The sequence below is a fragment of the Sylvia atricapilla genome, chromosome 6 (assembly GCF_009819655.1).
Source record: "Sylvia atricapilla isolate bSylAtr1 chromosome 6, bSylAtr1.pri, whole genome shotgun sequence".
In the NCBI taxonomy this organism is placed as follows: Eukaryota; Metazoa; Chordata; class Aves; order Passeriformes; family Sylviidae; genus Sylvia; species Sylvia atricapilla.
The window spans coordinates 9,302,901-9,323,981 of record NC_089145.1 but is presented as its reverse complement, the minus strand read 5'-3'; the positions used below and the strand labels follow the sequence as shown (position 1 = coordinate 9,323,981).

At 57.5% G+C, this 21,081-nt stretch overlaps 4 protein-coding genes across 4 annotated transcripts; 1 reads left to right on the top strand and 3 right to left on the bottom strand.

The window, feature by feature from the left end:
* The first annotated feature begins 2,887 nt into the window (after positions 1-2,887).
* PGGHG (protein-glucosylgalactosylhydroxylysine glucosidase) lies at positions 2,888-10,122 on the top strand. The gene is made up of 13 exons (XM_066320606.1): positions 2,888-3,225; positions 3,651-3,861; positions 4,309-4,744; positions 4,954-5,073; positions 5,261-5,392; positions 5,668-5,779; positions 6,173-6,245; positions 6,708-6,844; positions 7,093-7,226; positions 7,387-7,482; positions 7,608-7,705; positions 9,146-9,357; positions 9,444-10,122. Exons 1-13 carry the CDS (start codon positions 2,979-2,981, stop codon positions 9,506-9,508), a joined length of 2,073 nt encoding a protein of 690 aa, XP_066176703.1. The 5' UTR covers positions 2,888-2,978; the 3' UTR covers positions 9,509-10,122.
* A 1,043-nt stretch (positions 10,123-11,165) lies between these two features.
* Positions 11,166-12,736, bottom strand: LOC136363160 (interferon-induced transmembrane protein 5-like). Its single transcript, XM_066322244.1, has 2 exons — positions 12,210-12,736; positions 11,166-11,578 (listed from the first exon to the last, which is right to left on the bottom strand). The coding sequence occupies exons 1-2, from the start codon at positions 12,366-12,368 to the stop codon at positions 11,360-11,362; spliced, it is 378 nt and encodes a 125-aa protein (XP_066178341.1). The 5' UTR covers positions 12,369-12,736; the 3' UTR covers positions 11,166-11,359.
* Positions 12,737-13,192: 456 nt separating this feature from the next.
* Positions 13,193-14,330, bottom strand: LOC136363159 (interferon-induced transmembrane protein 5-like). Its single transcript, XM_066322243.1, has 2 exons — positions 14,054-14,330; positions 13,193-13,466 (listed from the first exon to the last, which is right to left on the bottom strand). Exons 1-2 carry the CDS (start codon positions 14,240-14,242, stop codon positions 13,308-13,310), a joined length of 348 nt encoding a protein of 115 aa, XP_066178340.1. The 5' UTR covers positions 14,243-14,330; the 3' UTR covers positions 13,193-13,307.
* Positions 14,331-18,931: 4,601 nt separating this feature from the next.
* Positions 18,932-20,473, bottom strand: LOC136362240 (interferon-induced transmembrane protein 1-like). The gene is made up of 2 exons (XM_066320605.1): positions 19,958-20,473; positions 18,932-19,518 (listed from the first exon to the last, which is right to left on the bottom strand). Exons 1-2 carry the CDS (start codon positions 20,210-20,212, stop codon positions 19,342-19,344), a joined length of 432 nt encoding a protein of 143 aa, XP_066176702.1. The 5' UTR covers positions 20,213-20,473; the 3' UTR covers positions 18,932-19,341.
* Positions 20,474-21,081: the final 608 nt, after the last annotated feature.

Below are 21,081 nucleotides of genomic sequence, written 5' to 3'. Positions count from 1 at the left end.
AAGCTCCTGCAGCTCCCTTGTTGAAGACCTTGGGAAGGCAGCAGAGGGAAACACCCCAGAAAAGGTGTGGAGGGGGAACCAGGCAGGATTTTGGTGGAAAACTCCCTTTTCTCAGCTTGTTTCACCGAGTCCTGGAGGGTCTGTTTTGGAGGGGACTGTCCCTACAGGGGGAATGTCAGAAGGACTTTGGGCTCTGAGGTAACAGCCGCCCCTGTCCTTACCCGTGGGGACACTCCTTTGGGGTGACTGTCCCAGGATAGGGGGACAGGGTGTGGGTCTGTCCCTGAGGGACCACCAGTGTCACTGCTGCCCCTTTTCCTGGGCTGCAGGGGACCCCCAAATCCTAAAGGTTAAAAACGGGGCTGAAAGGACAGAAGCAAACAGAAGCAGGAGCCAGAGGTGGGGAGCAGGGCATAGGCACCGTGGGGGTGTGGGCTGGAGCTTCGGGGCACATTCCTTCTCTTCCTCCCCCTCCCCTTTTGCTTCCACCCCCTTCCAAAATAAGTTGACCCTGACACGGAGAGTTTGGGCCCCTCTAACCAAAGTGTTCCCACTTTTTCAGCCCCCCCAGAATACTCACACCGGGGGAGAGAGGGTCCTTGGGCGGGTGGGAGCGGAGCTGTGCCTTGGGGACCCGGCTGATCCGGAGTGCAGCTGCCAGGAGCTGGGAGCCCCTCTGGAAACCCCTCATGGCGCTCTCAGGGCGATCCTGCTGCTCCTCGCGCTGCAGCTGCCCAGCTTGTCACTGTCACTGCTGCCACCACCCCCCTGCCACTCCTTGGCACAGCTCCAGGGGCACAGAGAGGCTCAGCCTGACACGAGCCAGGTTTGCCCAAATTGCTCTCTGCCTTATTTTTCTTCCCTTAGTTCTTTTGGGATTTTTTTTTCTCCTCAGCAATGCCCAGGACTCTGAGACCAAAAACTGTCCCCAGTCAGCACAGGGAGACACTGAGATGCTCTGCTGGAGAGCAGAGACCTCCTCTTGAAGGGGCCTTTTCCCTTGGAGCAAGACTCTTCCCTTGGAACATAACTCTCTGCTTGGACTTCCTCTTCTGTGGGCTTTTAGAAACTCTATAACACTCAAAACATCATTTTGTGAGAAAGGACTTTCTGGAAAGGGCTATTTCCAAATTCCTCTGATAAAGGGAAGGATGCCTTTATCAGAGGAATGATAAAAGCGAGGGTGCATGCCACTGGGATCAGCTGGGGAAGGAGCTGCTTCTCCTGCGTGCCAGTGGCTGCTGGAGGGGGAATCCAGTGCCCCAGAACCCCTAGGGATGCCCAGCGCTCTCCAGGGATGGATATTCCTGCCCTTGCCACGGACTTAGCCTGTGCTGCAATCAGCAGCTGGTTGTGAGGAACAAACCAAAGCGGAAATTCATCCTGCTGGGGCACAGTTGGAATTAGACCCTGGAATACCAAAGGAGTAGAGCTGGGAGCAAATGTTACTGCTCGGGCTCTGCCCTTTGTCAGGGTGTCCCCAAGGCATCCCTGGGGCATTGGCAGCTGCAGGACTGACCCAGCCAGGCTCCATGGGGGCTTTTCCATGGATTTACAGCGGAGGACAGATGCGTCGTGCCAATCCTCTAAGTGCTGGATTGGGCAATAAAATAATCCCGGTGAGCACCGGGGCCGGTGGCCGCTCGGAGAGGCCGGTGGCGCCTGGCTGCAGCTCCATCCCTGGATCCCTGACCCACCAGGATGGGACCAGCTGGAAGGGGCTCGGAAAAGCATGCCAAAGCCTAAGGCCAGATGGAATTTTTGTCCTCCCTGGAAAGAGGTGAGGGGAAGGGTGAGAGTGTGGCCGGGGACACGGGAGGTCAGCGGGGTGTGCTGCTAACCCGGCTCTCTGCCAGCGGTTTTGGGATCGTAAATCATCCGACCCGGTTTTCCTCTTTCAGTTCCTCCTTCCCAGGCACAGGGCAGCCCCAGGACTGCCGCGCTCCCTCCGCGGGCACTGAGCTCAGCTGGAAAAACACCCGCGTGTCCAGGATCATTTTCCCAACTATCTCTTTTTAAGGAGACGGGGAAAAAAGCTATTTCCTTCCTTCTTTCTCGATTGGTCAACTTCCGTCCTTCCCTGGGGCAGCCTCTCTCCGCCTGCACAGGCTCAGCCCGGCCTCGGGACAGAAGGCAAGACCCACCTCCTCCCTTCCGCACCCCGGGGCTTGGGCTGGGTCGGGGTTTTTCACTTTCCCGAAGGCAGGATTTTCCTCACAGTTCAGTCTCAGTGACGAAACCGAGCTGAACTTGAGCGTTCCTGCATCCGGTTGCTGTCAGGGAGGGATTTGGGGGCTGGGCACCCTCTTTGCCCCTGTGTCACCCTGGCTGTATTCCCAGAGTCTCTCAGAGCCTCATTTCGTCATTCCTGTGTTTTTCCTGTGCCCGGCATTGCCAGGAGCCAGCTGCAGCTGCCTTTTGTCAGGGGCTGCTTACGCGTGTCTGTATCTGTACATACCTTTAGTCTGTAGTTATATATGTGTTTGTACATGACACGTAAATATAGTTTTATGTGTAAATCAGTGGAATAGAAAGGTCCTGCCCCAGGAAGCTGAGCTGGAGATGCGGCAGTGAGGGGGATTCAGTGAGCTGGGAGAGGGGGAAGTATCAGGAACTTTTCGAAGTGTCCCATAACAGCACTGGGAGGAAGAGGAGGCCAGATGGGGAAGGTGGCTGTGTGTGTTGAGAGAAACTGGTACAATCCCATCACTTCAGCAGAGGAGGAAGAGGGAGGAGGCTGAGAAGTGATGTAGCCCGTGGGCTGTCAGGAGTTGGGACAGCTGGAGATGGGGTGAAGGAGCGGAGGGGATGCACCCCGGCGCTGGGAGGAAGCTGAGATGGGAGAAAACCGCTGGAGGTGGCACTAAAAGGGGCAGAGACCGCTGATGGCAGGCGGGGGGGTTACGCGGAGTGGTGCAGCACTTTGTCCCCTCAGCCCTCGTCCCGTCCCTGCGGCTCCGCAGGTGTAGCCAGCGGCGATGGCCCATGGCGACCCCGGCGTGTTCACGGCCACGGCGCTGCCCGAGGACCCGCGGCTGCTGCCCACGGTGACCAGCGCCTTCCTGGGCACCCGCGTGTTCCGGGACATCCTGCACGCCGCCGGCGTGTACAGCGGAGCCGCGGGGGACACGCACCGCGCCGATGTCCCCAGCCCCCTGGGGCTGCGCATGGCCGCGCCCGGCGCCCGCAGCCCGGCCGAGAGCTTCACCCTCAACACCTGGACAGGTGAGCAGGGAGCCGGCACCTTCCCTGGGCGCGCCGCCGCAGGTTCGATTCTCTGCTTTTGCTGCCCCTTGTGCTCAGTCGCGTCTTCCTTCTCCTCATTTTCCATTCGCCTCGGGGCGCTGTTCCTCTGGAACAAGCGGAAAATTCCCCTTTTGTGTGGGAATAAGTGATTTTCAGGCTGTAGCTCTATCGCTGCTGGGGCCAAGCTCGGCAGACGCTCTTTAGTCACGGAGCCTGGTAAAATATTTGATGGCACAGACCATCCCTCAGCAGCTTGGCCTGACACCGTTGTCAGCGGTGTTGTCCAGTCCACAACTGGATTTGGACCTGGGAAAAGCAATTCCTCGGCCAGTAGGAACCAGTAGATAGGCAGAGATGGGAATCCAAGTGTTTCCAAAGGCTGGTGGCTCTGGCTGTGCTTGCAGGGACCTTCAGCCATACCATTCAGTCCCCTGGCTACACGGCCACCCACCAGCTCTACGCCCATCACTCCCTGGTGCACCTGATTGCCTCCAGCATCACCATCCGGCGCTTGGACGGCTCCACACATCCCATCACCGTCCAGCTCCGGAGCCTGTTTGTGCCGCAGAGCCAGGACCTGGACTTGAGGCCAGGGCCAGACTTCCAGGGAGCACAGTGAGTGTTGGGGATGAGGGTCCCTGCCCTGAGCCCCCAGTGCCCTGCTCTCCCCTGAGGAGTAAACTGCGGGTGAAAGGCTGGAGCAGGGTTGGAGGGGTGAGGGATGTGGGGCTGGAATGGTGAGGGGTGTGGAGGCTTCTGCACTCCTGCTTCATCCTGGCAAGTGTATTAAAAACACCCTGAAATTAAGCATAGAAACATTTTTATTACTTGCAACTCCAGAATTATCCCTCACACTGATGTGTGAGAGCAGCGAAGGCGGCAGGGGCTGGATGTGATTCCAAAGCGAGGTTGGGGAAAATGGGAGATTTGTAGGAGATGACCTTTAGAACTGGATTCCTAGGACCAGAGACCATTTTGCCATGGCTTCCCACTGCCAGAGGGTAGGGTTAGATGGGATGTTGGGAAGAAACACCTTCCTCAGTCGCTTCCCTTCTCATACAGCTACATCTACGGGCAGACGCTGGTTCCCGAGGTGGAGGGGGGCCCCCGTCCCACTGTCCACATGCTGTGGACCCCCATCCCACAATCGCTGACGCTGGGCGGGGAGGAGCGGGAGCGGCGCTGGGAGTTCCTGACGGCCGTGGCCGGGAGCGAGGAGGAGGCGAAGCGCAGCTACAGCGCGGGGCTGTCCCTGGCGGCCGCGGGGTCCCTGCACCGCTCCCACGTCCGCGCCTGGGCCGCGCTGCGCCGCCGCTGCTCCGTGGAGCTGGACGGGCCCCTGGCCCTGCGCCAGGCGCTCCATGGCTGCCTCTACTACCTGCTGAGCGCCGTCCCGCCCCGGGACAGCCCTGGAGTCCTGTTCCACGGCATCAGCCCCGGCGGCTTGTCCAACGGCACCCGCGGCGAGGACTACTGGGGACACGTCTTCTGGGACCAGGTGAGGGCGGCCCTGCTCACCTGGGGGCTTGGCACGGTGAGCGGGGTGGAAGAGACTCCATCCTTCTATCGGGATGGGGCAGACTATCCTTCAGTAGGGATGGAGAAGGCTCCATCCTTCCATCGGGATGAAGGTGTACTGGAAAGGTGGAGCTGGCGGGAGCATTTGGATGCTTCCCCCACAGCCAACCCCGCCCCGCCGCCTCGCAGGACACCTGGATGTTCCCGAATATCCTGCTGCTGTATCCCGAGGCTGCCCGCGCCATCCTGCAGTACCGGATCCGCACGCTGGAGGGCGCCAGGCGCAACGCGCGGGAGCAGGGCTACGAGGTGGGACAGGGACACCGGGCGGGGTGGCACCGGCCCCTGTCCCCAGGGGGATCCCGGGCCGGGGTGGCACTGGTCCCTGTCCCCAGGGGGATCCCGGGCCGGGGTGGCACCAGCCCCTGTCCCCAGGGGGATCCCGGGGTGTTTCACTGGGGCTCAGCACCAGGGGATGGATGCCTTCTCCTGACAGGGCGCAAAGTTCCCGTGGGAGAGCGCAGCCACTGGGCGGGAAGTGTGTCCTGAGGAGATCTACGGAGCCCAGGAAATCCATGTCACCGGAGATGTCCTGATGGCCTTCGAGCAGTATTACTGCACCACGCAGGTAAAGGGAGGGTACTCCACCTGATGGCCCGGTGGCAGGATACCTGGAGACTGTCAGTGTCCTTTCCCTGAGGAACTCTGCTCTCTCTGCTCCGCAGGCTCCCTCCTGCAGCCCTGCCTTCTCTGTCCTTGCTCCTGTGGGCGTCTCAGCATCCTGTTGGCTCGAACCAGGCCAGTCTTTCCTCGTGCTCCCTCCATCTCCTCAGAGCTCCTCTCTGTCCTCCTGCTGACTTTGGGTCTGGTGCAATCTCCCTCATGCCCCTGTTTTTCCCCCAGGACCAGAAGCTGTTCCAGGAGGATGGGGGCTGGGAGCTGGTGGAAGCTGTGGCTCAGTACTGGTGCAGCAGGATGGTGTGGAGTGAGGAGGAGCAGCTCTACCACATCAGAGGTACCTCTGCCATGGGAATGGGGTGAAAAGCAGAGGGTTGGAACCACCTGGTCTAGTGGAAGGCATCCCTGGCCATGGCAGAGGTGTGGAACTGGATGAGCTTTCAGGCAACCCAAACCATGCTGGGATTTCATGACTTGAAGGTCCCCTTCAAGACGCCCTCAGGAGGAGGTGTCTGCATGCACCAGCCAGAGCTGTATCCCAGGGTGTTCCTGCTTCACCACCAGCACCGTGTGTGTTCTCCACTGAGCATCCCTCTGGGACTGTGTGGGGTCCTGCCAGCAGGATCTAGATGGGAAGGAGGATCTCCTTCCTCCAGCCGTGTCTCCAAGGAGAGGGCCCAGAGCCACGGCAGCCCCTGGGTGTGCTGAGTGTCCCCTCCTGTCCCCCCAGGTGTCATGCCCCCAGACGAGTACCACAGCCAGGTCGATAACTCTGCTTACACCAATGCCATGGCACGGCGCAGGTAACGTCTGGAATGCCTCCTGGGAGCACCGGGAAGCACGGCCTGGCTCTCTGCTCTTCCACCTGGCACTCTGCAGGGGTGGGAGCAGTGGGGCTCCCGAGGGCATCCTTCCTCTCTCTCCTCACCCCCCTCTCCTTGCCACCTCTCTGCAGTCAGAGGAAGAGTGGGCGCTCCTCTGGCTCCTCCAACCTGTCCAGTGCCCACGTGAGGCTGAGAGGGATCTCCATTCACAGCAGGGCTTCTCCCTTGGCATTCCATGGGGTGTCTGTGCTGTTAGCTAGCTGGAGACCTCCACAGCCAGGGGAATGGGCTCCTGGCTCTGTGATGGAAGCTGTTACCCCTGTTCTTGTTCTTGCTCTGTCCCTTTTTGTTCCACAGCAGCTTTTTCTGCAGCTCCTTCTGTCCCCTCTCTCCTCTCACCATCACCCATCCCTGGCATAAAACCTTGTTCCTTCTTTCCAGCTTAAACTTTGCCACTGACATGGCTCGGGACCTGCTGCTCCCGGTGCCAGAGGAGTGGGAGGACCATGCCAGGAAAATCAAAGTGCCTTTTGATGAGGAGAGGAAATATCACCCTGAGTACGATGGCTACACCCCAGGTGAGCAGGGGGGCAGTGGAGCAGCCCATTGAGGCAGCCATGGATCACACTTTTAATCCTGAAAGGATCAGCATTCCAACTGGCTCAGACTTGGGAATAGCAGGAGTCCCTGCTGTTGCCGCAGTGCATCAAGCCGGGGTTTGGGATGGTTTTCCTGCCTCAATCCTTCCTGGACTGTTTCTCATCAGTAGGCTCAAAAACTTAGGAAATTTGGGAAGTGCTCCCTGTGTGACCAGCCCTGTCCCCAGGTGAGCCAGTGAAGCAGGCAGATGTGGTCCTGCTGGGGTTCCCACTGATGCATCCCATGAGTGCCGAGGTCCGGAGGAACGACCTGGAGATGTACGAGCCTGTCACTGACCCGGCCGGGCCAGCCATGACCTGGGTGAGGAGACGGATTCACCTCTTTGGATTCACCCCGGGGGCTGTCTCCATCCAGGGGACAGTGCAGAGCTGGGATGTGCACTGGGAATGTTCACTCTGGATTAGAGGGGTGGCGGAGGTGGTGCTGCTCTACCGCCCTGTCACCTTTCCCCCTCTGGCAGAGCATGTTTGCCGTGGGCTGGCTGGAGCTGAAGGAGCTGCAGAGAGCCTGGAGCCAGCTGGAAAAGTGCTTCAGCAACATCACGGAGCCTTTCAAGGTGAATGGCTGGGCTGCAGATCTCTCCTGCTCCCAGGCAGGTGACAATGGGATTGAAACCCACAGAACTGCCTGGAGCATCCCAAATCAACTCCTGCACCATCTCTCTCTCTCGTGCTGGAGCAGGTCTGGGTGGAGAACTCGGATGGGTCGGGAGCTGTGAACTTCTTGACAGGAATGGGTGGATTCCTGCAGGTCATCCTCTTTGGCTTCACGGGGTTCAGGTGAGACCTGTTGTGTCACTTTTAACTCCCAAGTAATCACTTGTCCCTTAAAATGTCCCTGTTTGGCTGGAGCGAATTTGGGAACAGGTAAGATGCTCATTACAGGTCACATTTGGGAAGCAAAATGCCATTCCCTAAGCCTGTTCTCTGGTTCAGCAGCAACATCACCCTGTCTCCTTTGGATGTGGTGAGGAAACACCTCCTGCAGCCTCACTGTGGTGTCTCCCTGCTCATATGTGGCTCCGGGAGCCTCCCTGGCAGGCAGGCATCGCCTCAGCTTTGAAATATCCTGGGAAAACATGGAGCTTTTCATGTAATTTCAGAGCTGTGGTGGTTTCCACCCTGGAGCCACCGTCTCTTCAGCCTATTCCTGGCTTAACTGAGGCTGGATCAAGCCTTTTAATTCCCAGTGACAACTTCCAGCCCTAACTACGTGTTCTCACTGCATGTGTGTGGCCAGAGCTGCTGGGAAACCCACCCCATTCCTTAGGAGAGCGGGGTGTGAGCTGCCGTATTCCCAGCTGGAAAACCCACCCATTCCCTGGTGGAGCTGGGTGTGAGCCCACCTGTATTCCCAGATGGAAATCTCGGCTTTGGCCAGGCTGGGAGGTCTCCAGGCACGCAGTGTGTGCCGTGTTGGGCCCCTCGTGGCACAGGCTCAAGCCACGGCTTTGGGGCTGGCCAAATTCCAGAGGTGGCGATGACTTTGTGCTCCCGTGCTCCCGCCTTTCCCGCTACAGGACATGGATCCTGGGGCTCCCCAGGCCCCCAAGCCTCCCTCGAGCCCTCTCCAGCCCGTCAGGCTCTCTCAGCCTTCTGGAGCTGGTGGTGGAGAGCTCTCGTGTGCCAGGATTCGGGGACAAGAGGGGCCGTTGTTTTTCCTCACTCAAAGCCAGCTCCCACACAGGCAGCTTGGCTTTGGCTCAGGGATGGAGGGAGAAGTCGGGATGTTTGTTCCATTGTTTCTGGGGAAGGAGCACAAACAGCTGTGCTGAGCTTCCAGCCCTCCACCCCGCGGGAGTGGGAGCTGAGGTGGGTGTCTGAGGGTCACCTGCTCTGAGAGGAGCAGGGCATTCCCCAAGTTTTGCCAGCACAGCTGCTGCTGAAGCCAAGCTCTGAACCAGAGCAGGGAATTGAGTTGCAGGTTTGCTTTTTTTTAAAATATGAAATCAAACCCTATGGAAACCCCAGGTCCCAGCTGTGGAACTGGAATGGGACAGGAATGTCTTGGAGTGAGCTGTGGAACCACAGCCCCAGTTGCTCCTCACCAGGTGCTCCATCTGTTTGGGATTTGCCCAGAGATCCTCGGATGCACCAAGGGCCCTTTCAGCCTGCTCTGGTGTGCATGAGGTGGTGATGCCTGGAGAGATGGCTGCTCCTTAAGCTGGGCTCCTCTGTGGCTCCTGCTGTACTCACCCTGACATGCTCCTGCCTTTCTAGGATCACAAGGTCCAGCCTCCTCTTTGATCCTGCCTTTCCCGACGATATCACCAAGCTGAAAGTCTCCAGTGTCTCCTACTTGGGCAACAAACTGGAGGTCACCATCACCAGGGAGGAGATCACGATGGAAGTAACTGAGACCTCACAGGACTCTCCAGCATCTCCCCTGGAAGCTGTGCTGGAGTCAGGACAGCGCTTTCCGCTGTGGGAAGGTGTGGCAGCAGTGCTTGGATCTGCTCCCTGAAATAATCTGGGAGGAAACCATTCCCCTATCTCACACTAAGCTCTTCTGTTGCAGGGCAGAGTGTCTCCTTCCCCACAGCACCTGGATGGATCCAGAGGTCACACAGCAGGAGCCCCTAAACCCTGGCTGATCCGGGTGTTGCCCACTGGAGCAGCAGATCCGGGATGTTGGTGGAAGGGGAAGGTGACAGTGGTGGAAAGGGGGTGTGCCAGGCTGTGCCAGGGGGCCTTTGCCCACCCAGTGTGTGCCACCTGTCCCTGTGTGCCACCTGTCCTTGTGGCCCCGGGGGGTGTCAATGGCTGGAGCTGTCACAACATCTGAGCCCCCCACTCCCCTCCACACATCTCTTACTCGGCACAGGAGAGGAAACCAAGTCTGAAAATGACCATTTCAAATGTGTTTTTTAAACACTCAGGAGTTTTTTTATGCTCTCAACATGTTTGTGTTTATAAGGAAGCCCATTCCTGACTCCAGGATCCTGACTCCAGCTCGTCCAGCACATCCTGCCCTGGTCCTCACCTTCCCCATGGGTTGCTCCGTGGGCTCAAGGGCCTGTAGAGGCTCAGCCAGTTCTGTTTCACCAGATGAATGATGTTTTGGCACTAAATATTACTCCAAAATATGCAGCCGAAAGCCTTTTAACCCCGTGTGGGCAGCACACAGCTCCTTTTCTGTTGTTTGGTGTGGAACATCCCTCATGTGTTTTTAAACCCTTGCCTACGTTATTCCCTCTCTTTTCAAGCAGTTCTGGAGTTAAATCCTTTCTCACTCGGCGTCTGAAGGGCTGCAGGAAGCCTGGACATCAGTGATCTGTAGTATTATCCTGTCAGATGGTGACAAGGACAGCATTTTTCCATGCCCGAGCAGCCTCGGGGCGAGCAAGAGCTGCCGTGGGTTTGCTCAGGGCGTTTTTGGCGTCTCAGAAATCCCAAGGAATTCCTGTGCCTGCACAGGGTACCCCCAGCCCCTCACTGTGGGCTGCACCCTCCACAGCCTCCCTGGCCCCGGGGGCCGTGCAGAGCAGCCCTGGGTGGGAGCAGGGAATGCCGAGGGCGTTCCCTGCCCCGAGGGGTCTGTCCTGGCCAAACCAACCCCAGGAATCTCGGTTTATAAAAAACCCCGCGGCTGCTCCGTGCCCCGAAGCATCTGGGAATGCTTAGGGCTGGAGCGGGAGGGACTCTCCCGCTGCCGTGTAATTACTTGGGTCCTGCTCCGGGCCCATCAGAGCCACCAGCCGCTAATTAGCGGCGGCTTTTGGCACGGCAAAGGGACCGTGCTGTCCCCAGCCCTGGGCACTGCACCGGGATTGGGATTTGGATGGGGCTGGGATACAGCCCCACTCTGAGCCAGGGATAGTTGGCAGTAAAGGGGGTGTATCTTCAAAAAAGGGGTCCTTTAGTCCCAAAATGAGCCGTCTCCAGCCCAGACAGAGAGAGTAGGGAGCAGTGAGGGTGCATCCCAATTCCCCCCGCGTCCTGGCTGGCACTGGCTGGGGATGTCTGTGTTGTTGTAATGAGTTTGCAGGTCTCAGCTCCCCTTTGGGGTGGGGAGGGGACACCCCATTGATTTCATCCTGCCCTCACGAGGCCCAGGAGCATCTCTGCTTCCTCCCCTCCTCGGTCCTGGTGGCCAGAGGTGGCTCTAAAGGCTGTGGGAATCACTGTGTGTCCTGGCTGCCAGGATCCCGATTGGAGCCCCAAATCCCTGTTCATGTTTTCCCTTTGGCACCCCCTGCCTCTTTCCACACGCAGAAACTCGCACTGTGTGAAGCGTTTAATGAGTTAAATAGCAACCACGGAAGCTGGGGCTCCACACGGGATAACGGGATATAAAAAAAACACCACAGGATAAACAAAAATAACTGTGCCCTCACAGTGGGGCTGGGGAGCAGGGCGGCAGAGAGGGGGTGGTGGCCTTTTTGGGGGGCCACCAGCGATGCAGAGGAGGTTCCACCAGCCCTTCGTCCTGGGTCACTGGTCCTCGTCGTCGCTCCCGCTGAACTGGTAGGTGAAGAAGCCGACGGACTCCTGGGCCAGCTTGGAGAGGTGGATGACCCCGGTGACAATGAGGGCACCGAGCAGGAGCGGCAGCACCACGCTGCCCGCTGTGGCCAGGGCGTTGTAGCACCGTGCCTTGGAGCTGAAGTGCCGAGCAGCTTCCACGTCCCCGGCCACCTTCCTGTCCCGAGCCTGCAATGGCCGAGGAGAGACCTTTCCCTCAGCCCCCTCTTGCAGCGCTTTCCTGCAGCCCCTCCTGCTCCAGGGCGTTGTCATCCATCCACCCATCCATCCATGCTCCTGCTCCCCTCCGGCCCCTCATCCTTTCCCCCTTGTGTTTTCCTTCCTGCTTCATCCAGAGCCTCTCTGGTTCCAGCCCCTGCCTGTCCTCATCTTTCTATCCCAGTCTAGTCCAGCTGGAGCTGGAATTTTTCCCTCCTGCTTCCTCCAGAGCCTCTCTGACTCCAGACCCTCCAGATGTCCCCATCTTTCCACAGCTGGAGCTGCTCCTGCCAGGGGGCTGGGCGCATTTCAACCCCCGTGGCATTTTTTAGGATCAAGCAGCTGCTCCTGCGGTGGTGGGCAGGGGGCTGTGGTTATCCAAAGCTGTCCCACAACCGCCGGAATCAGTGGCAGGAAAAGCAGGGAGGATTCACCAGCGGCAGGTGTCACCCGCCTATGGAGCGTGTTGGGATGTGCCCGCCCCAGCCCGCCCGGGAGTTATCCCGAGTGCTCGGTGCCTCCTTGGGCATCCCTCCCTTGGCGTCTCCGTGGGGAGGGATTCCCGGAGCCCCCGAGCGCTCCGGTGCCGCCGTTCCCGTACCTTGACGGCGAAGGCGAGCGCCACGAAGCCCAGGCAGCAGAAGTTCATGTAGAGGGTGTTGAAGATGGCCCAGATGAGGTGGTCGCGGGGCGCGGGGGCGGCGGGGGGCGACCCCCGCTTGGAAGGAGTCCGCTCCTCCCGCGGGTACGAGGTGTCCATGGCCACGGAGAGGGGCACCCGCGGCTCCGGCAGCCTCGGGGCAGAGCGGCCGGCGCCGCTTTTATATCCCCGTCCCGCTAAATATAAACCCGGGAAATTACAGCCCTGAGGGATGTGGTTGTCCCATACGCCGGGCTGGGAGAAAGGCTGGGATGGCGAGCCCAGGGGCTTTTTATAGCCAGCCTCCCTCCCGGGATGAGGAGCACGGGTGGCTCCAGGGTGACTCTGACACCGCAGCAGGGTGACTCTAAGGCGGAGCCCGGGACCACCACGGCGCTGGCTCGCACAGGTACCTCCAACCCCACCCTCCAGGTGTGCTGGGCAGGGCAGACCCCCCTCGGCAGCACTTTTGGGCTGGCTGGATGGAAGAAATGGGAAGTTAATACTGAAAGGTGTCAGAGCCACATCCATGGGGCTCCCCGGGGTGGGGGGACAGGGCTGCGGGGAGGGGTGGCGTGGTCAGCCAAAACACACGGAGGGGCTTTAATTTCCTTTTTCTGCCATGGCCAGGATGTTGGGAAGAAACTTCCCTGGGATTTGGGCTGCAAGCGCTCTGCTCCGCGGCGGGATGGAGGCAGGGAGAGGAGCAGGGAGAAGAGGAGGAGGAGGACGCCATAGAGATGCCCGAGGACTCTCTGCGGCGTCCCGCCGTGAATAAGGTGACAACGAGGGGGTTTGGCGAGACGAACTTTATTGGTGGGACGGTGACCGACAGGTGTGTCACGGGTGCCAGCAAGCGCGCGAGCAGAGCAAAGGTGGGGGCTGTCCCCACGCCCCAGCCTGGCCGCCCCGTCCCCTCCCGCGGCTGTGTGGGGACACCCCGGGGTGCGCAGCGAGGGGACCGGCGGTCATCCCCTTCCCCGCCGCGCCCCGAGCGGGCACATTTTGGAGGGAAAGAGGAGGGGGGAGAAGCGCCCCGCGGGTGGGGCCAGGCGGTGATCAGGTGGTCCTGAGCGTGGACAAGACGATGATGGTGATGATGATGAAGATCACCCAGACGACGGCGACCAGCACGGAGCAGGCGATGTTCGCCACCTTGGCGCGGTTGCTGTGACGCCGGGCACCCTCCAGGTCCCCCACCACCTTGCAGTCACGGACCTGGGGGACAAACGGGGGGCTCAGTGTGTGGGGGACACTGACTGGGGGGGCAACCCAGCCGCGGGTGGCCGCAGGGCTGTGCTGGGACCCCGGGAACGTGTCACCCGGGGCACGGAGTGGGGCCGGGTGACAGTCCGGGCACAGTCCCGGCACTCGCGGGGTGCGGGCTCGGGGGGGCACACGGCACTGGGGGTCTCAGGGTGGGGTGGCATCGGGTTGTCGGGATGGGAGACCAGATGGGGAGCCCAGGATGGGAAAGCGGATCTGGGAATCCGGGAATGGGAGAGGGGTTTGGAGGGGGGTAGGCAGGGGGGAGAGGACTCGGGGGAGCGGCGTGGTGTCAGGGGGTGGGGAGATGGGACTGGGGGGACCCGGGGTGAGGGAAAGGTCCGAGTCGGGCTGGGTCTGGGGGTCTCGGGTCGGGTTGGATGGGAGGTCCGGAGTTGGGGAATCCCGGAGTTGTCAGGGATCCCGCGCAGGACTCAGTCCTGGGAGGGGCTGGCTGGGGGTCAGTCTGGGTGAGGGTCCCGCGGCCGATCAGGACTAGATCCAGGGCGCCTGGCGGGGGTCCCCGGCCCTCCTCTCACCTTGACGGAGTAGACGAGCCCAGGGAAGCCGAGGCAGCCCAGCCCGCCCACCGCGCACCACAGCAGCACATTGAACACCGACCAGAGCACGTAGTCCCGGGGCTGCGGGTCGGACCGGGGGTCGGGGGCGGCCGCGTCCCATTTGGAGGACTGCAGGGGGATGGACACGTCCGCCTGCCTGGGCTCCATGATCGGGAATGAACGCCTGGAAGGGGAAGGGAGCGCTCTCAGGGCGGGGGATCAGCCCCGCACCGCCCCGCAGAGGGAGGGGGGCACGGCCCTCCGGGACCCCCACCCCACGCAGTCTGGGGATGCAGGGCAGCTCTGGAGAGCCGTGGGAGCTTAAGGGGACTTGGGAGGCTCTGAGGGGACCCTGGGGACTCCAAAGGGACTTGAGGGGGGGGTGGAAATTTTGGAAATGATACAAATTTTAATTTCTTTTATGTAAGTTTAGGCAGGGGGTTGTTCGGCTTTGCCCAGGGGGAGGAGAATTCAAGTTTCTCTTCGGAAGACTCTATTGGCCGGGAGAGGCCCGATCATCTGAACATCCACAGACCGGGAGTAGCCAGAAGATACAGCGGAGATAAGCGACCATTAGCGAATATTAACCGGCATCACCTCCCTGGCTGGGAAACTGATCGGTGAGAGAACCGAAAAATGAGCGCCAAAATTAGCATCGAAGGCAAAGGGATCAAGACCTGATAGAAGATTGAATACTAAGAATTGTGTTATTTAAGGCCGGTGGATGAGAATGCCTTTGGGTTTTTGTCTGTATAGATATGGGAAACATCAGGTAAGGAACTATGTGTGGATGGAGTGTTTTCCATGGCACGTCCTGGCCGGAACAAAGTAATGCTTCATTCTCTGTCACTATAAACGTTGTGCTGGAGGGTTTTTATTCTCTTCCCGAGTTTCGGTGACAGATGGGCTGGGGGGAGCTGTCCATGGCAGCCCCAAGTGGTCACAGGTGCGAGGGAGGGAATGAGGGAGGCTTTGCAGGTGACTGGTTTGGGCTGGGAAAGGGTCAATATTTTCCATGTTGGCTTGTGTGAGGCTGTGCTTTGGATTTGTGCTGGGAACTGTTGATAAAAGCAGGGAGAATACTGGGAAAGAAAGATGAGACAGGAGAAGCTTACAAATATGGTTGCCTGGCAAGAAATAATGAAATATAAAGCTTGTGAGCGAAATAGAAATGAAAGCTAGCTTTAAGATGTAGGTGTGGCAGACACACAATTCAGTAATTACATGGCAAGATAAACAAACTAAAGCCTGGAAACAAAACGTTCAAAAAGCTGAAAGCTCTCCTCAAATTGCTCACTTGGCAGCAGTTGTAAGAGCATTTCAGCTCTTCCCAGAACCCTTTAACCTAATCACTAATTTGGCATATGTCGCCAATATTCTTAAGAGAATTGAGGGATCTGTTCTAAAAGATGTAAGTAATGACAGATTGCGTCTTGGGCTCACCTGTCTCCATCAGATTTTGTCACACAGGACTGATCTGTATTTTGTTTCTCACCTTCGAGCTCACTCTGGTCTTCCAGGATTCATAGCAGAGGGAAATGCACGAGCTGATGCATTGGCCTCAACAGCATCTGATGAAGAAGCCGCAGCAGTGCAACTACACTGCCTAACGCTACTGAACAAGCCAAACAGAGTCACGCATTTTTTCACCAAAATGCGCAAGAACTCAAATGAGACTTTCTCATCACCCTTGGACAAGTTTGTCCCGACTGCCAGCTTGTTCAGCCTATCCCTTCTTCAGAGACTACCAACCCACGAGGGTTGGGAAGCCTGCAAAAATGGCATACGGATATCACTAAGTACCCTTCTTTTGGAAAACTTAAAAATATCCATGTCTCTGTCGATACGTTTTCAAATGCAGTTTTTGCTTCTCTACATACAGGAGAAACAGCTAAACATGTTTGCCAGCATTTTTCAGAAGAACTTGCCTACTTAGGGGTCCCCCAGGAAATCAAAACCGACAGTGGTCCTTCATATGTGTCACAAGAATTGGCTGCATTTTAAAGTGATTGGGGTGTTTGCCATACATTTGGCATTCCTTACCCTCCCACAAGTCAAGGAATGATAGAAAGGACACAACAGACTTTAAAACGCTTTTTAGATCATCAGAAAGGGGGAGAAGCTCAGGCTACACCTCAAAGACGGTTGAATAAAGCCTTGTACATTTATAATTTTTTGAATGGCTCTGCAGAAGGGCCTGATCCCCCCATTCACAGACATTTTTTGAACAACGAAAAGGCAAAACTGAAGGAGCACCCCCCCAGTTTTGATAAAAAATTTAGAATCAGGAAAGACAGAAGGACCATATAGTCTTGTAACACGGGGGAAAGGGTATGTGTGTGTTTCCACAGGTGCAGAATTCGAGTGGATTCCAGCAAAGAACATGAAACCACACATCAAAGCCCACTGACACCTCCAGCCAGTGACCCGGCGAGTGGAAGCCAAGAAGCAAGCACTCTGAACTGTACAGAATCATCAGAAGATGGCCTGCCAGAAACACCTCAAGGAAAGGCTGGATTTTTATTATTTGCGTGAATGCATGTTGGTTTTACCCTTTTGTTTTAGTTTTTGTAGTGAAGGTTTACCCGTAAATCAACCAAAGACGAGTGTCTGGGTTGCTTTAGCCAAGTCTGCTCTGACACCATCTGTTTATCCAACACGAGCCTTGACAAACTCTTTTCGACCTGTTTAGTTGGAGTACCTTTCCCAGAAGGCTTTGGTAATGTTACTTTTGAAATATATTGGCTATATAAACTTATCCGATCATTCTGTTTCTATTCATAAGCGGTTGCAAAACGTAAGAAATCTGTCTAACCAAATTACAACAGATGATCCATCTTGGCTAGACAATTTTTTCTGACAATTTCAGCTTTGCACCGTGGCTAAAGGAACTCTGTAAAATAGGCTTAATTATTTTAATAGTAATGATGGTAGTTATAGTAGCAATACCTTGTATACCCCAATGTGTGCAAAAATTAATGAGTAAGACAATTTCTAGTATCTCAGTAGTTCAACAGAATGGGGGAGATGGTGGGAAAGATGAGACAAGAAAAGCTTACAAATATGATTGCCTAGCAAGAAATGCTGAAAATAGAAAACCTGAGAGTGAAATAGAAGTGAAAGTTAGCTTTGAGATGTAGGCAGGGCAAGCAGGAAGACGGTGATTAACTGGGAGATGTGTTGAGTGATAACAAAGAGACACCGAGGCACCCAAGGGTGCAGCCCCACCAAGTTAGATAAGAGACAGTGCCTTTAGAGTTCAGAATAGAGAATGATATGGTAATACAGCAGTTATCATAGGCTGCATGCAAAGTCTGTAGGTTTTGTATCTTGCGCCAGTCGGTCACTGTAAATTAGAATATTCAACATAAAAAGAGATATAACATATTGTAATAAGAACCTTGTTCTCTTACCCCTGCCACCTCTCTTACCCTCTTATCTCTCTTATCTCTGGCTCTCACTCTCTCTTTGGAGCATCCCTTCAGCTGAGGCTCGTGGCTGAAGGCAGGCCCTTTTACCCACCACCCTTGCAATAAAACCATGTATTCCTAGAATGTCTCGGGTCTGCAGAGTTCCCTGTCCCTGCCGCCCACAGATGCTCCTACAGGAGAAGGAGGAAGAGGGGATCTTGGAGCGATGGCCTTTGTTGTCCTGGGTTGCCATTGGATGTGCTGGGGTCTGGGCAGGCCGAACCTAGGGCAGGGCAGACAGCAGATCCGTGTTTTCCAGGAAAAAAGCAGAGCAAAAAAATGATTCACCAGAGGCTCAGTGCCAGTCACCCTGCAACAAATATCCACTGTGTTAGTGAGTGGGATTTCTGACATCTTACGAGCGTGGTGTCTTGGCAGGAGCCCGATGTTCGTGAGGAGAGGGAAAAACACAGTTTTGTTCCCATCCTTGGGGGGCCCCGAGGACTGGGGCCTGCCGAGGGCGAGCAGTGCAAAGGGGAAGGGGGAAGCCAGGCCAGCTGCATAGCTGGGGCTGTGCCAGGTGGGCTGTGGCCGGGATTTTCCATGTCCCTGCCGGGGTCGCTCCGGATTCTGCTGGAGCTGGGCAGGGAGTGGCACATGGGGCAGCCCAGAGGTGTGAGGATTGCTGCTCTGCCAGTCCTTCCAGCCCAGGGGCAGGGACGGCTGCTGCTTGGTGTTGCTTCCTCTGGGCATAGTTCCCTCCCCTGTGGGACGAGGCGAGAATCTGGAGCACAATACGAGGAAATTGGCAAAAGCAAAGGCTGCACATGCCAGTGAAGAAAGACACGGAATTCATTCCCCGCTTCCTGTTGCAGGCAGATAGGCAGCTGTCTCCGGGAAAACCCCGGGTCCAGGCAAGGGGGACTGAGGCTGTGAGCCACAGCAGGATCCCAGATCGCCTGGCTGCACGGGAGAGACGTGGAATCCAGCCCTGGTGGGGCGATTCGGGATGGAGCCGGAGCACACCCCAGCCCCTTCCCTCTGGGAACCACTCCAGCCCTGCTGAGCCTACTCAATCCCATTCCAGCTCATTCTGCTCTAGCCCTTTGCACATCCTGCCCCACCAAAGCCACCTTGCCCTCAGCTCTGCTCGCTGCCAGCCGTTCCTGAGGGCTGATGAGGGCAGGGTGCTCCTGGTGACACTCCGGCAAGGATCAGATTCCCCCCGCATCCTTGGCGTGATCCTTACGAGAGCTTCACACGCCGTATGGATGCAGTATGCAGGTTCATGGCGCCTGCTGTGTCCCCTGGGCATTGTCTCTGTGCCGAGAGATGGCTCCCCCCTCCCCCAGGCACAAGCCACGGGCTGCTCTTGTTTCTCATCCAGCCAAGCTGCCGTGGAGGAAACCCCAAACCACTTCCTCCTGATACGAAACCAAGTCGAGGCAAAAGTGAAAGAAACCTTTATTTTAGGGACCAAGGTTTCTCTGAACCAGGTGCTTCTCCTCAAAGTTATGTTGAGGCAGTTGGGGCTCCAGAGCCAGGGCAAAGCAGCAAGCAGGATATGGCAGGGTTGGGGATGCTGAGCTCCTCTCTGGGGAGTGGTATCCATCCCCAGACATCTCCAGCCAGGACAGCTATCAGCAAGGGCTCCACAAAAGTTCTGAGTGGGCAGGGAAGAGGGCCAGGACAGCAGCAGACATCAGTGAGGAACGTGGATTGTCAGTTCTCAGTCTCGGTGACAGGAGGGCACTCCCCGGCTCCGAGGGGTGAGGACAACTCGGGGCAGGGAGCTCAGGGGAGGGAAGCACAGCCCGCGGGGTGAGGAGGGGACTAAGTGCCACCGGGGAAAGGGCTCTACCCGTACGGGGACATGGCGCGCGCATGGGCGGCGGCTAGAATCACGGCGACGACGATGATGACGATGATGACGATGATGATGTGGATCACCAGGGCCGTGATGTTCAGGCACTTGGCCGTGGAGCCGTAGCTCAGTGCCCCGCTGTTGTCACCCAGCAGTTTGCGGTCCCTGGACTGGGGACAGGCAAAGGCAGAGTCAGGGGCGCTGGAGTGGGGTACCCCGGGGGAGCTCAGGGCTGGGGGAGAGGTGCTGGAGTGGCCAAACTGGGCTGGACCCCCCCCAAAAAACCACCGGGGATACCCTGAGGTGCCCACTGCCCTCCCCACCCCAAACCCCAGCCGTCTCCAGGGCTTCCAGCAGGGACTCTGGGGTCAGTGGTCCACGAAGAGGGGACTCTGTGGGGTCAGTGGTCCACGAAGAGGGGACTCTGTGGGGTCAGTGGGGCACCCTCTGCTCTGCGGTTTGTGCGGTCCACTGGACACCCCTGAACTGAGGCTCTGCGGGGTCCATGGGGCACCCGGGCTGGGGGCTCAGCGGGTGTCCCATGAGGTCAGGGGCTCAGTGGGCCCCTCGGGGCCACCCCCACCCCCCGTGTCCCCCCGGGCTCCCCACCTTGACGGAGAAGAAGAACGCCAGGAGGCCGAGGCAGCAGACATTGCCGTACACGGTGGTGAAGAGGGACCACACCAGGTGGTCCCGGGGCGGCGGCGGCGGCTGCTCTACCGTCACCGTCGTGCTCTGGGACATCACCGTCGTGCCCTGGGGCATCATCGTCGGGCCCTGGGGCATCTCCATCTTGCTCCCGGGTATCTCTTCCATGCTCACCTCTCCTGGCAGGATCTCGTACGGCGGGAGACTCTTTTGCATACCTCGTGCTCGGGGACACTGGTGGTGGCACCTGCGGAACCTGCGGCGATTTGGGAGGCGGAGGCACCGCGGGGCGGGCGCAGAGGCGATTGTTTCGTTTCCCCGAAATTCAGGAGTGCGAGGAAAGAGGCCGTCCCACCGGACGCCCCGATAAGGGCAGAGGACTTCACTCCTCCTCCGCCACGGGAAGAGCCCCGGGTCCGCTTTCCTTGTTCCCTGTTTTTTTAACCTCTCCTTACCCCTTTCCTGGCTTCTTTCATTGCCCCTTCATTGCTGGCTTATTTCATTGTCTCCGTCTTTACCTGTTCTTTGCCTCCTATTTGCTTCACTGTTTTCTTTCCTTTTTCTTTCTTTTCCTTGTCCCGTTTTTTGTGCTCTATCCTCCCTTCATCCTTTACCCCATTCTTTCGCTTTTTTTTTTTTTTTTTTTTTTTTACCAGCTGTGTCGTCCCTTTCTTCTCTTTCCCCCTGTTTTGTCCCTTCTTTGCCTGCTTCTTTCCTTACCCTGTTCTTTCCTTCTCCTTTCTTTTCCCCTCCCTCACTTCCCTCCCTTTTTTTTTTTGTCCCCTGCATTGCCCCTTTTTTCCCTTGGCCCCCTTTTTATCCCCCTTTTCGTTCCCCTTCTTTCCCACCCCTCCCTCTTTCTCTGATCCCTGTGAAATCCCCAAATCATGCTGGATCCCCAAGCCGGCCTCCATCTCCCACAGATACAGGCTTGAGGCCAGGAGGTGCTACTTTTTGGGGATGCCATTTAGGATGCCTGGAAAGCTCCGGCTGCCGAGGCTGCACCCCCTAAAAGGGATCCCCTTCTCAGGCTTCACGGTGTGAGAGTGCTTGAACTGTGTTAACGCATCGGAATCCGCAGGATA

What these genes read in the sequence shown, in the direction of transcription:
- PGGHG (XM_066320606.1), top strand. Translation starts at nt 2,979, where the DNA reads ATGGCCCATGGCGACCCCGGCGTGTTCACGGCCACGGCGCTGCCCGAG. An exon ending in CACCCTCAACACCTGGACAG is followed by an intron (nt 3,226 to 3,650) that starts GTGAGCAGGGAG and finishes CTGTGCTTGCAG; the next exon opens with GGACCTTCAGCCATACCATT. An exon ending in GACACGTCTTCTGGGACCAG is followed by an intron (nt 4,745 to 4,953) that starts GTGAGGGCGGCC and finishes GCCGCCTCGCAG; the next exon opens with GACACCTGGATGTTCCCGAA.
- LOC136363160 (XM_066322244.1), bottom strand. Translation starts at nt 12,368, where the DNA reads ATGGACACCTCGTACCCGCGGGAGGAGCGGACTCCTTCCAAGCGGGGG. An exon ending in CGCTCGCCTTCGCCGTCAAG is followed by an intron (nt 11,579 to 12,209) that starts GTACGGGAACGG and finishes CGGCCATTGCAG; the next exon opens with GCTCGGGACAGGAAGGTGGC.
- LOC136363159 (XM_066322243.1), bottom strand. Translation starts at nt 14,242, where the DNA reads ATGGAGCCCAGGCAGGCGGACGTGTCCATCCCCCTGCAGTCCTCCAAA. An exon ending in GGCTCGTCTACTCCGTCAAG is followed by an intron (nt 13,467 to 14,053) that starts GTGAGAGGAGGG and finishes TTTGTCCCCCAG; the next exon opens with GTCCGTGACTGCAAGGTGGT.
- LOC136362240 (XM_066320605.1), bottom strand. Translation starts at nt 20,212, where the DNA reads ATGCAAAAGAGTCTCCCGCCGTACGAGATCCTGCCAGGAGAGGTGAGC. An exon ending in CGTTCTTCTTCTCCGTCAAG is followed by an intron (nt 19,519 to 19,957) that starts GTGGGGAGCCCG and finishes GCCTGTCCCCAG; the next exon opens with TCCAGGGACCGCAAACTGCT.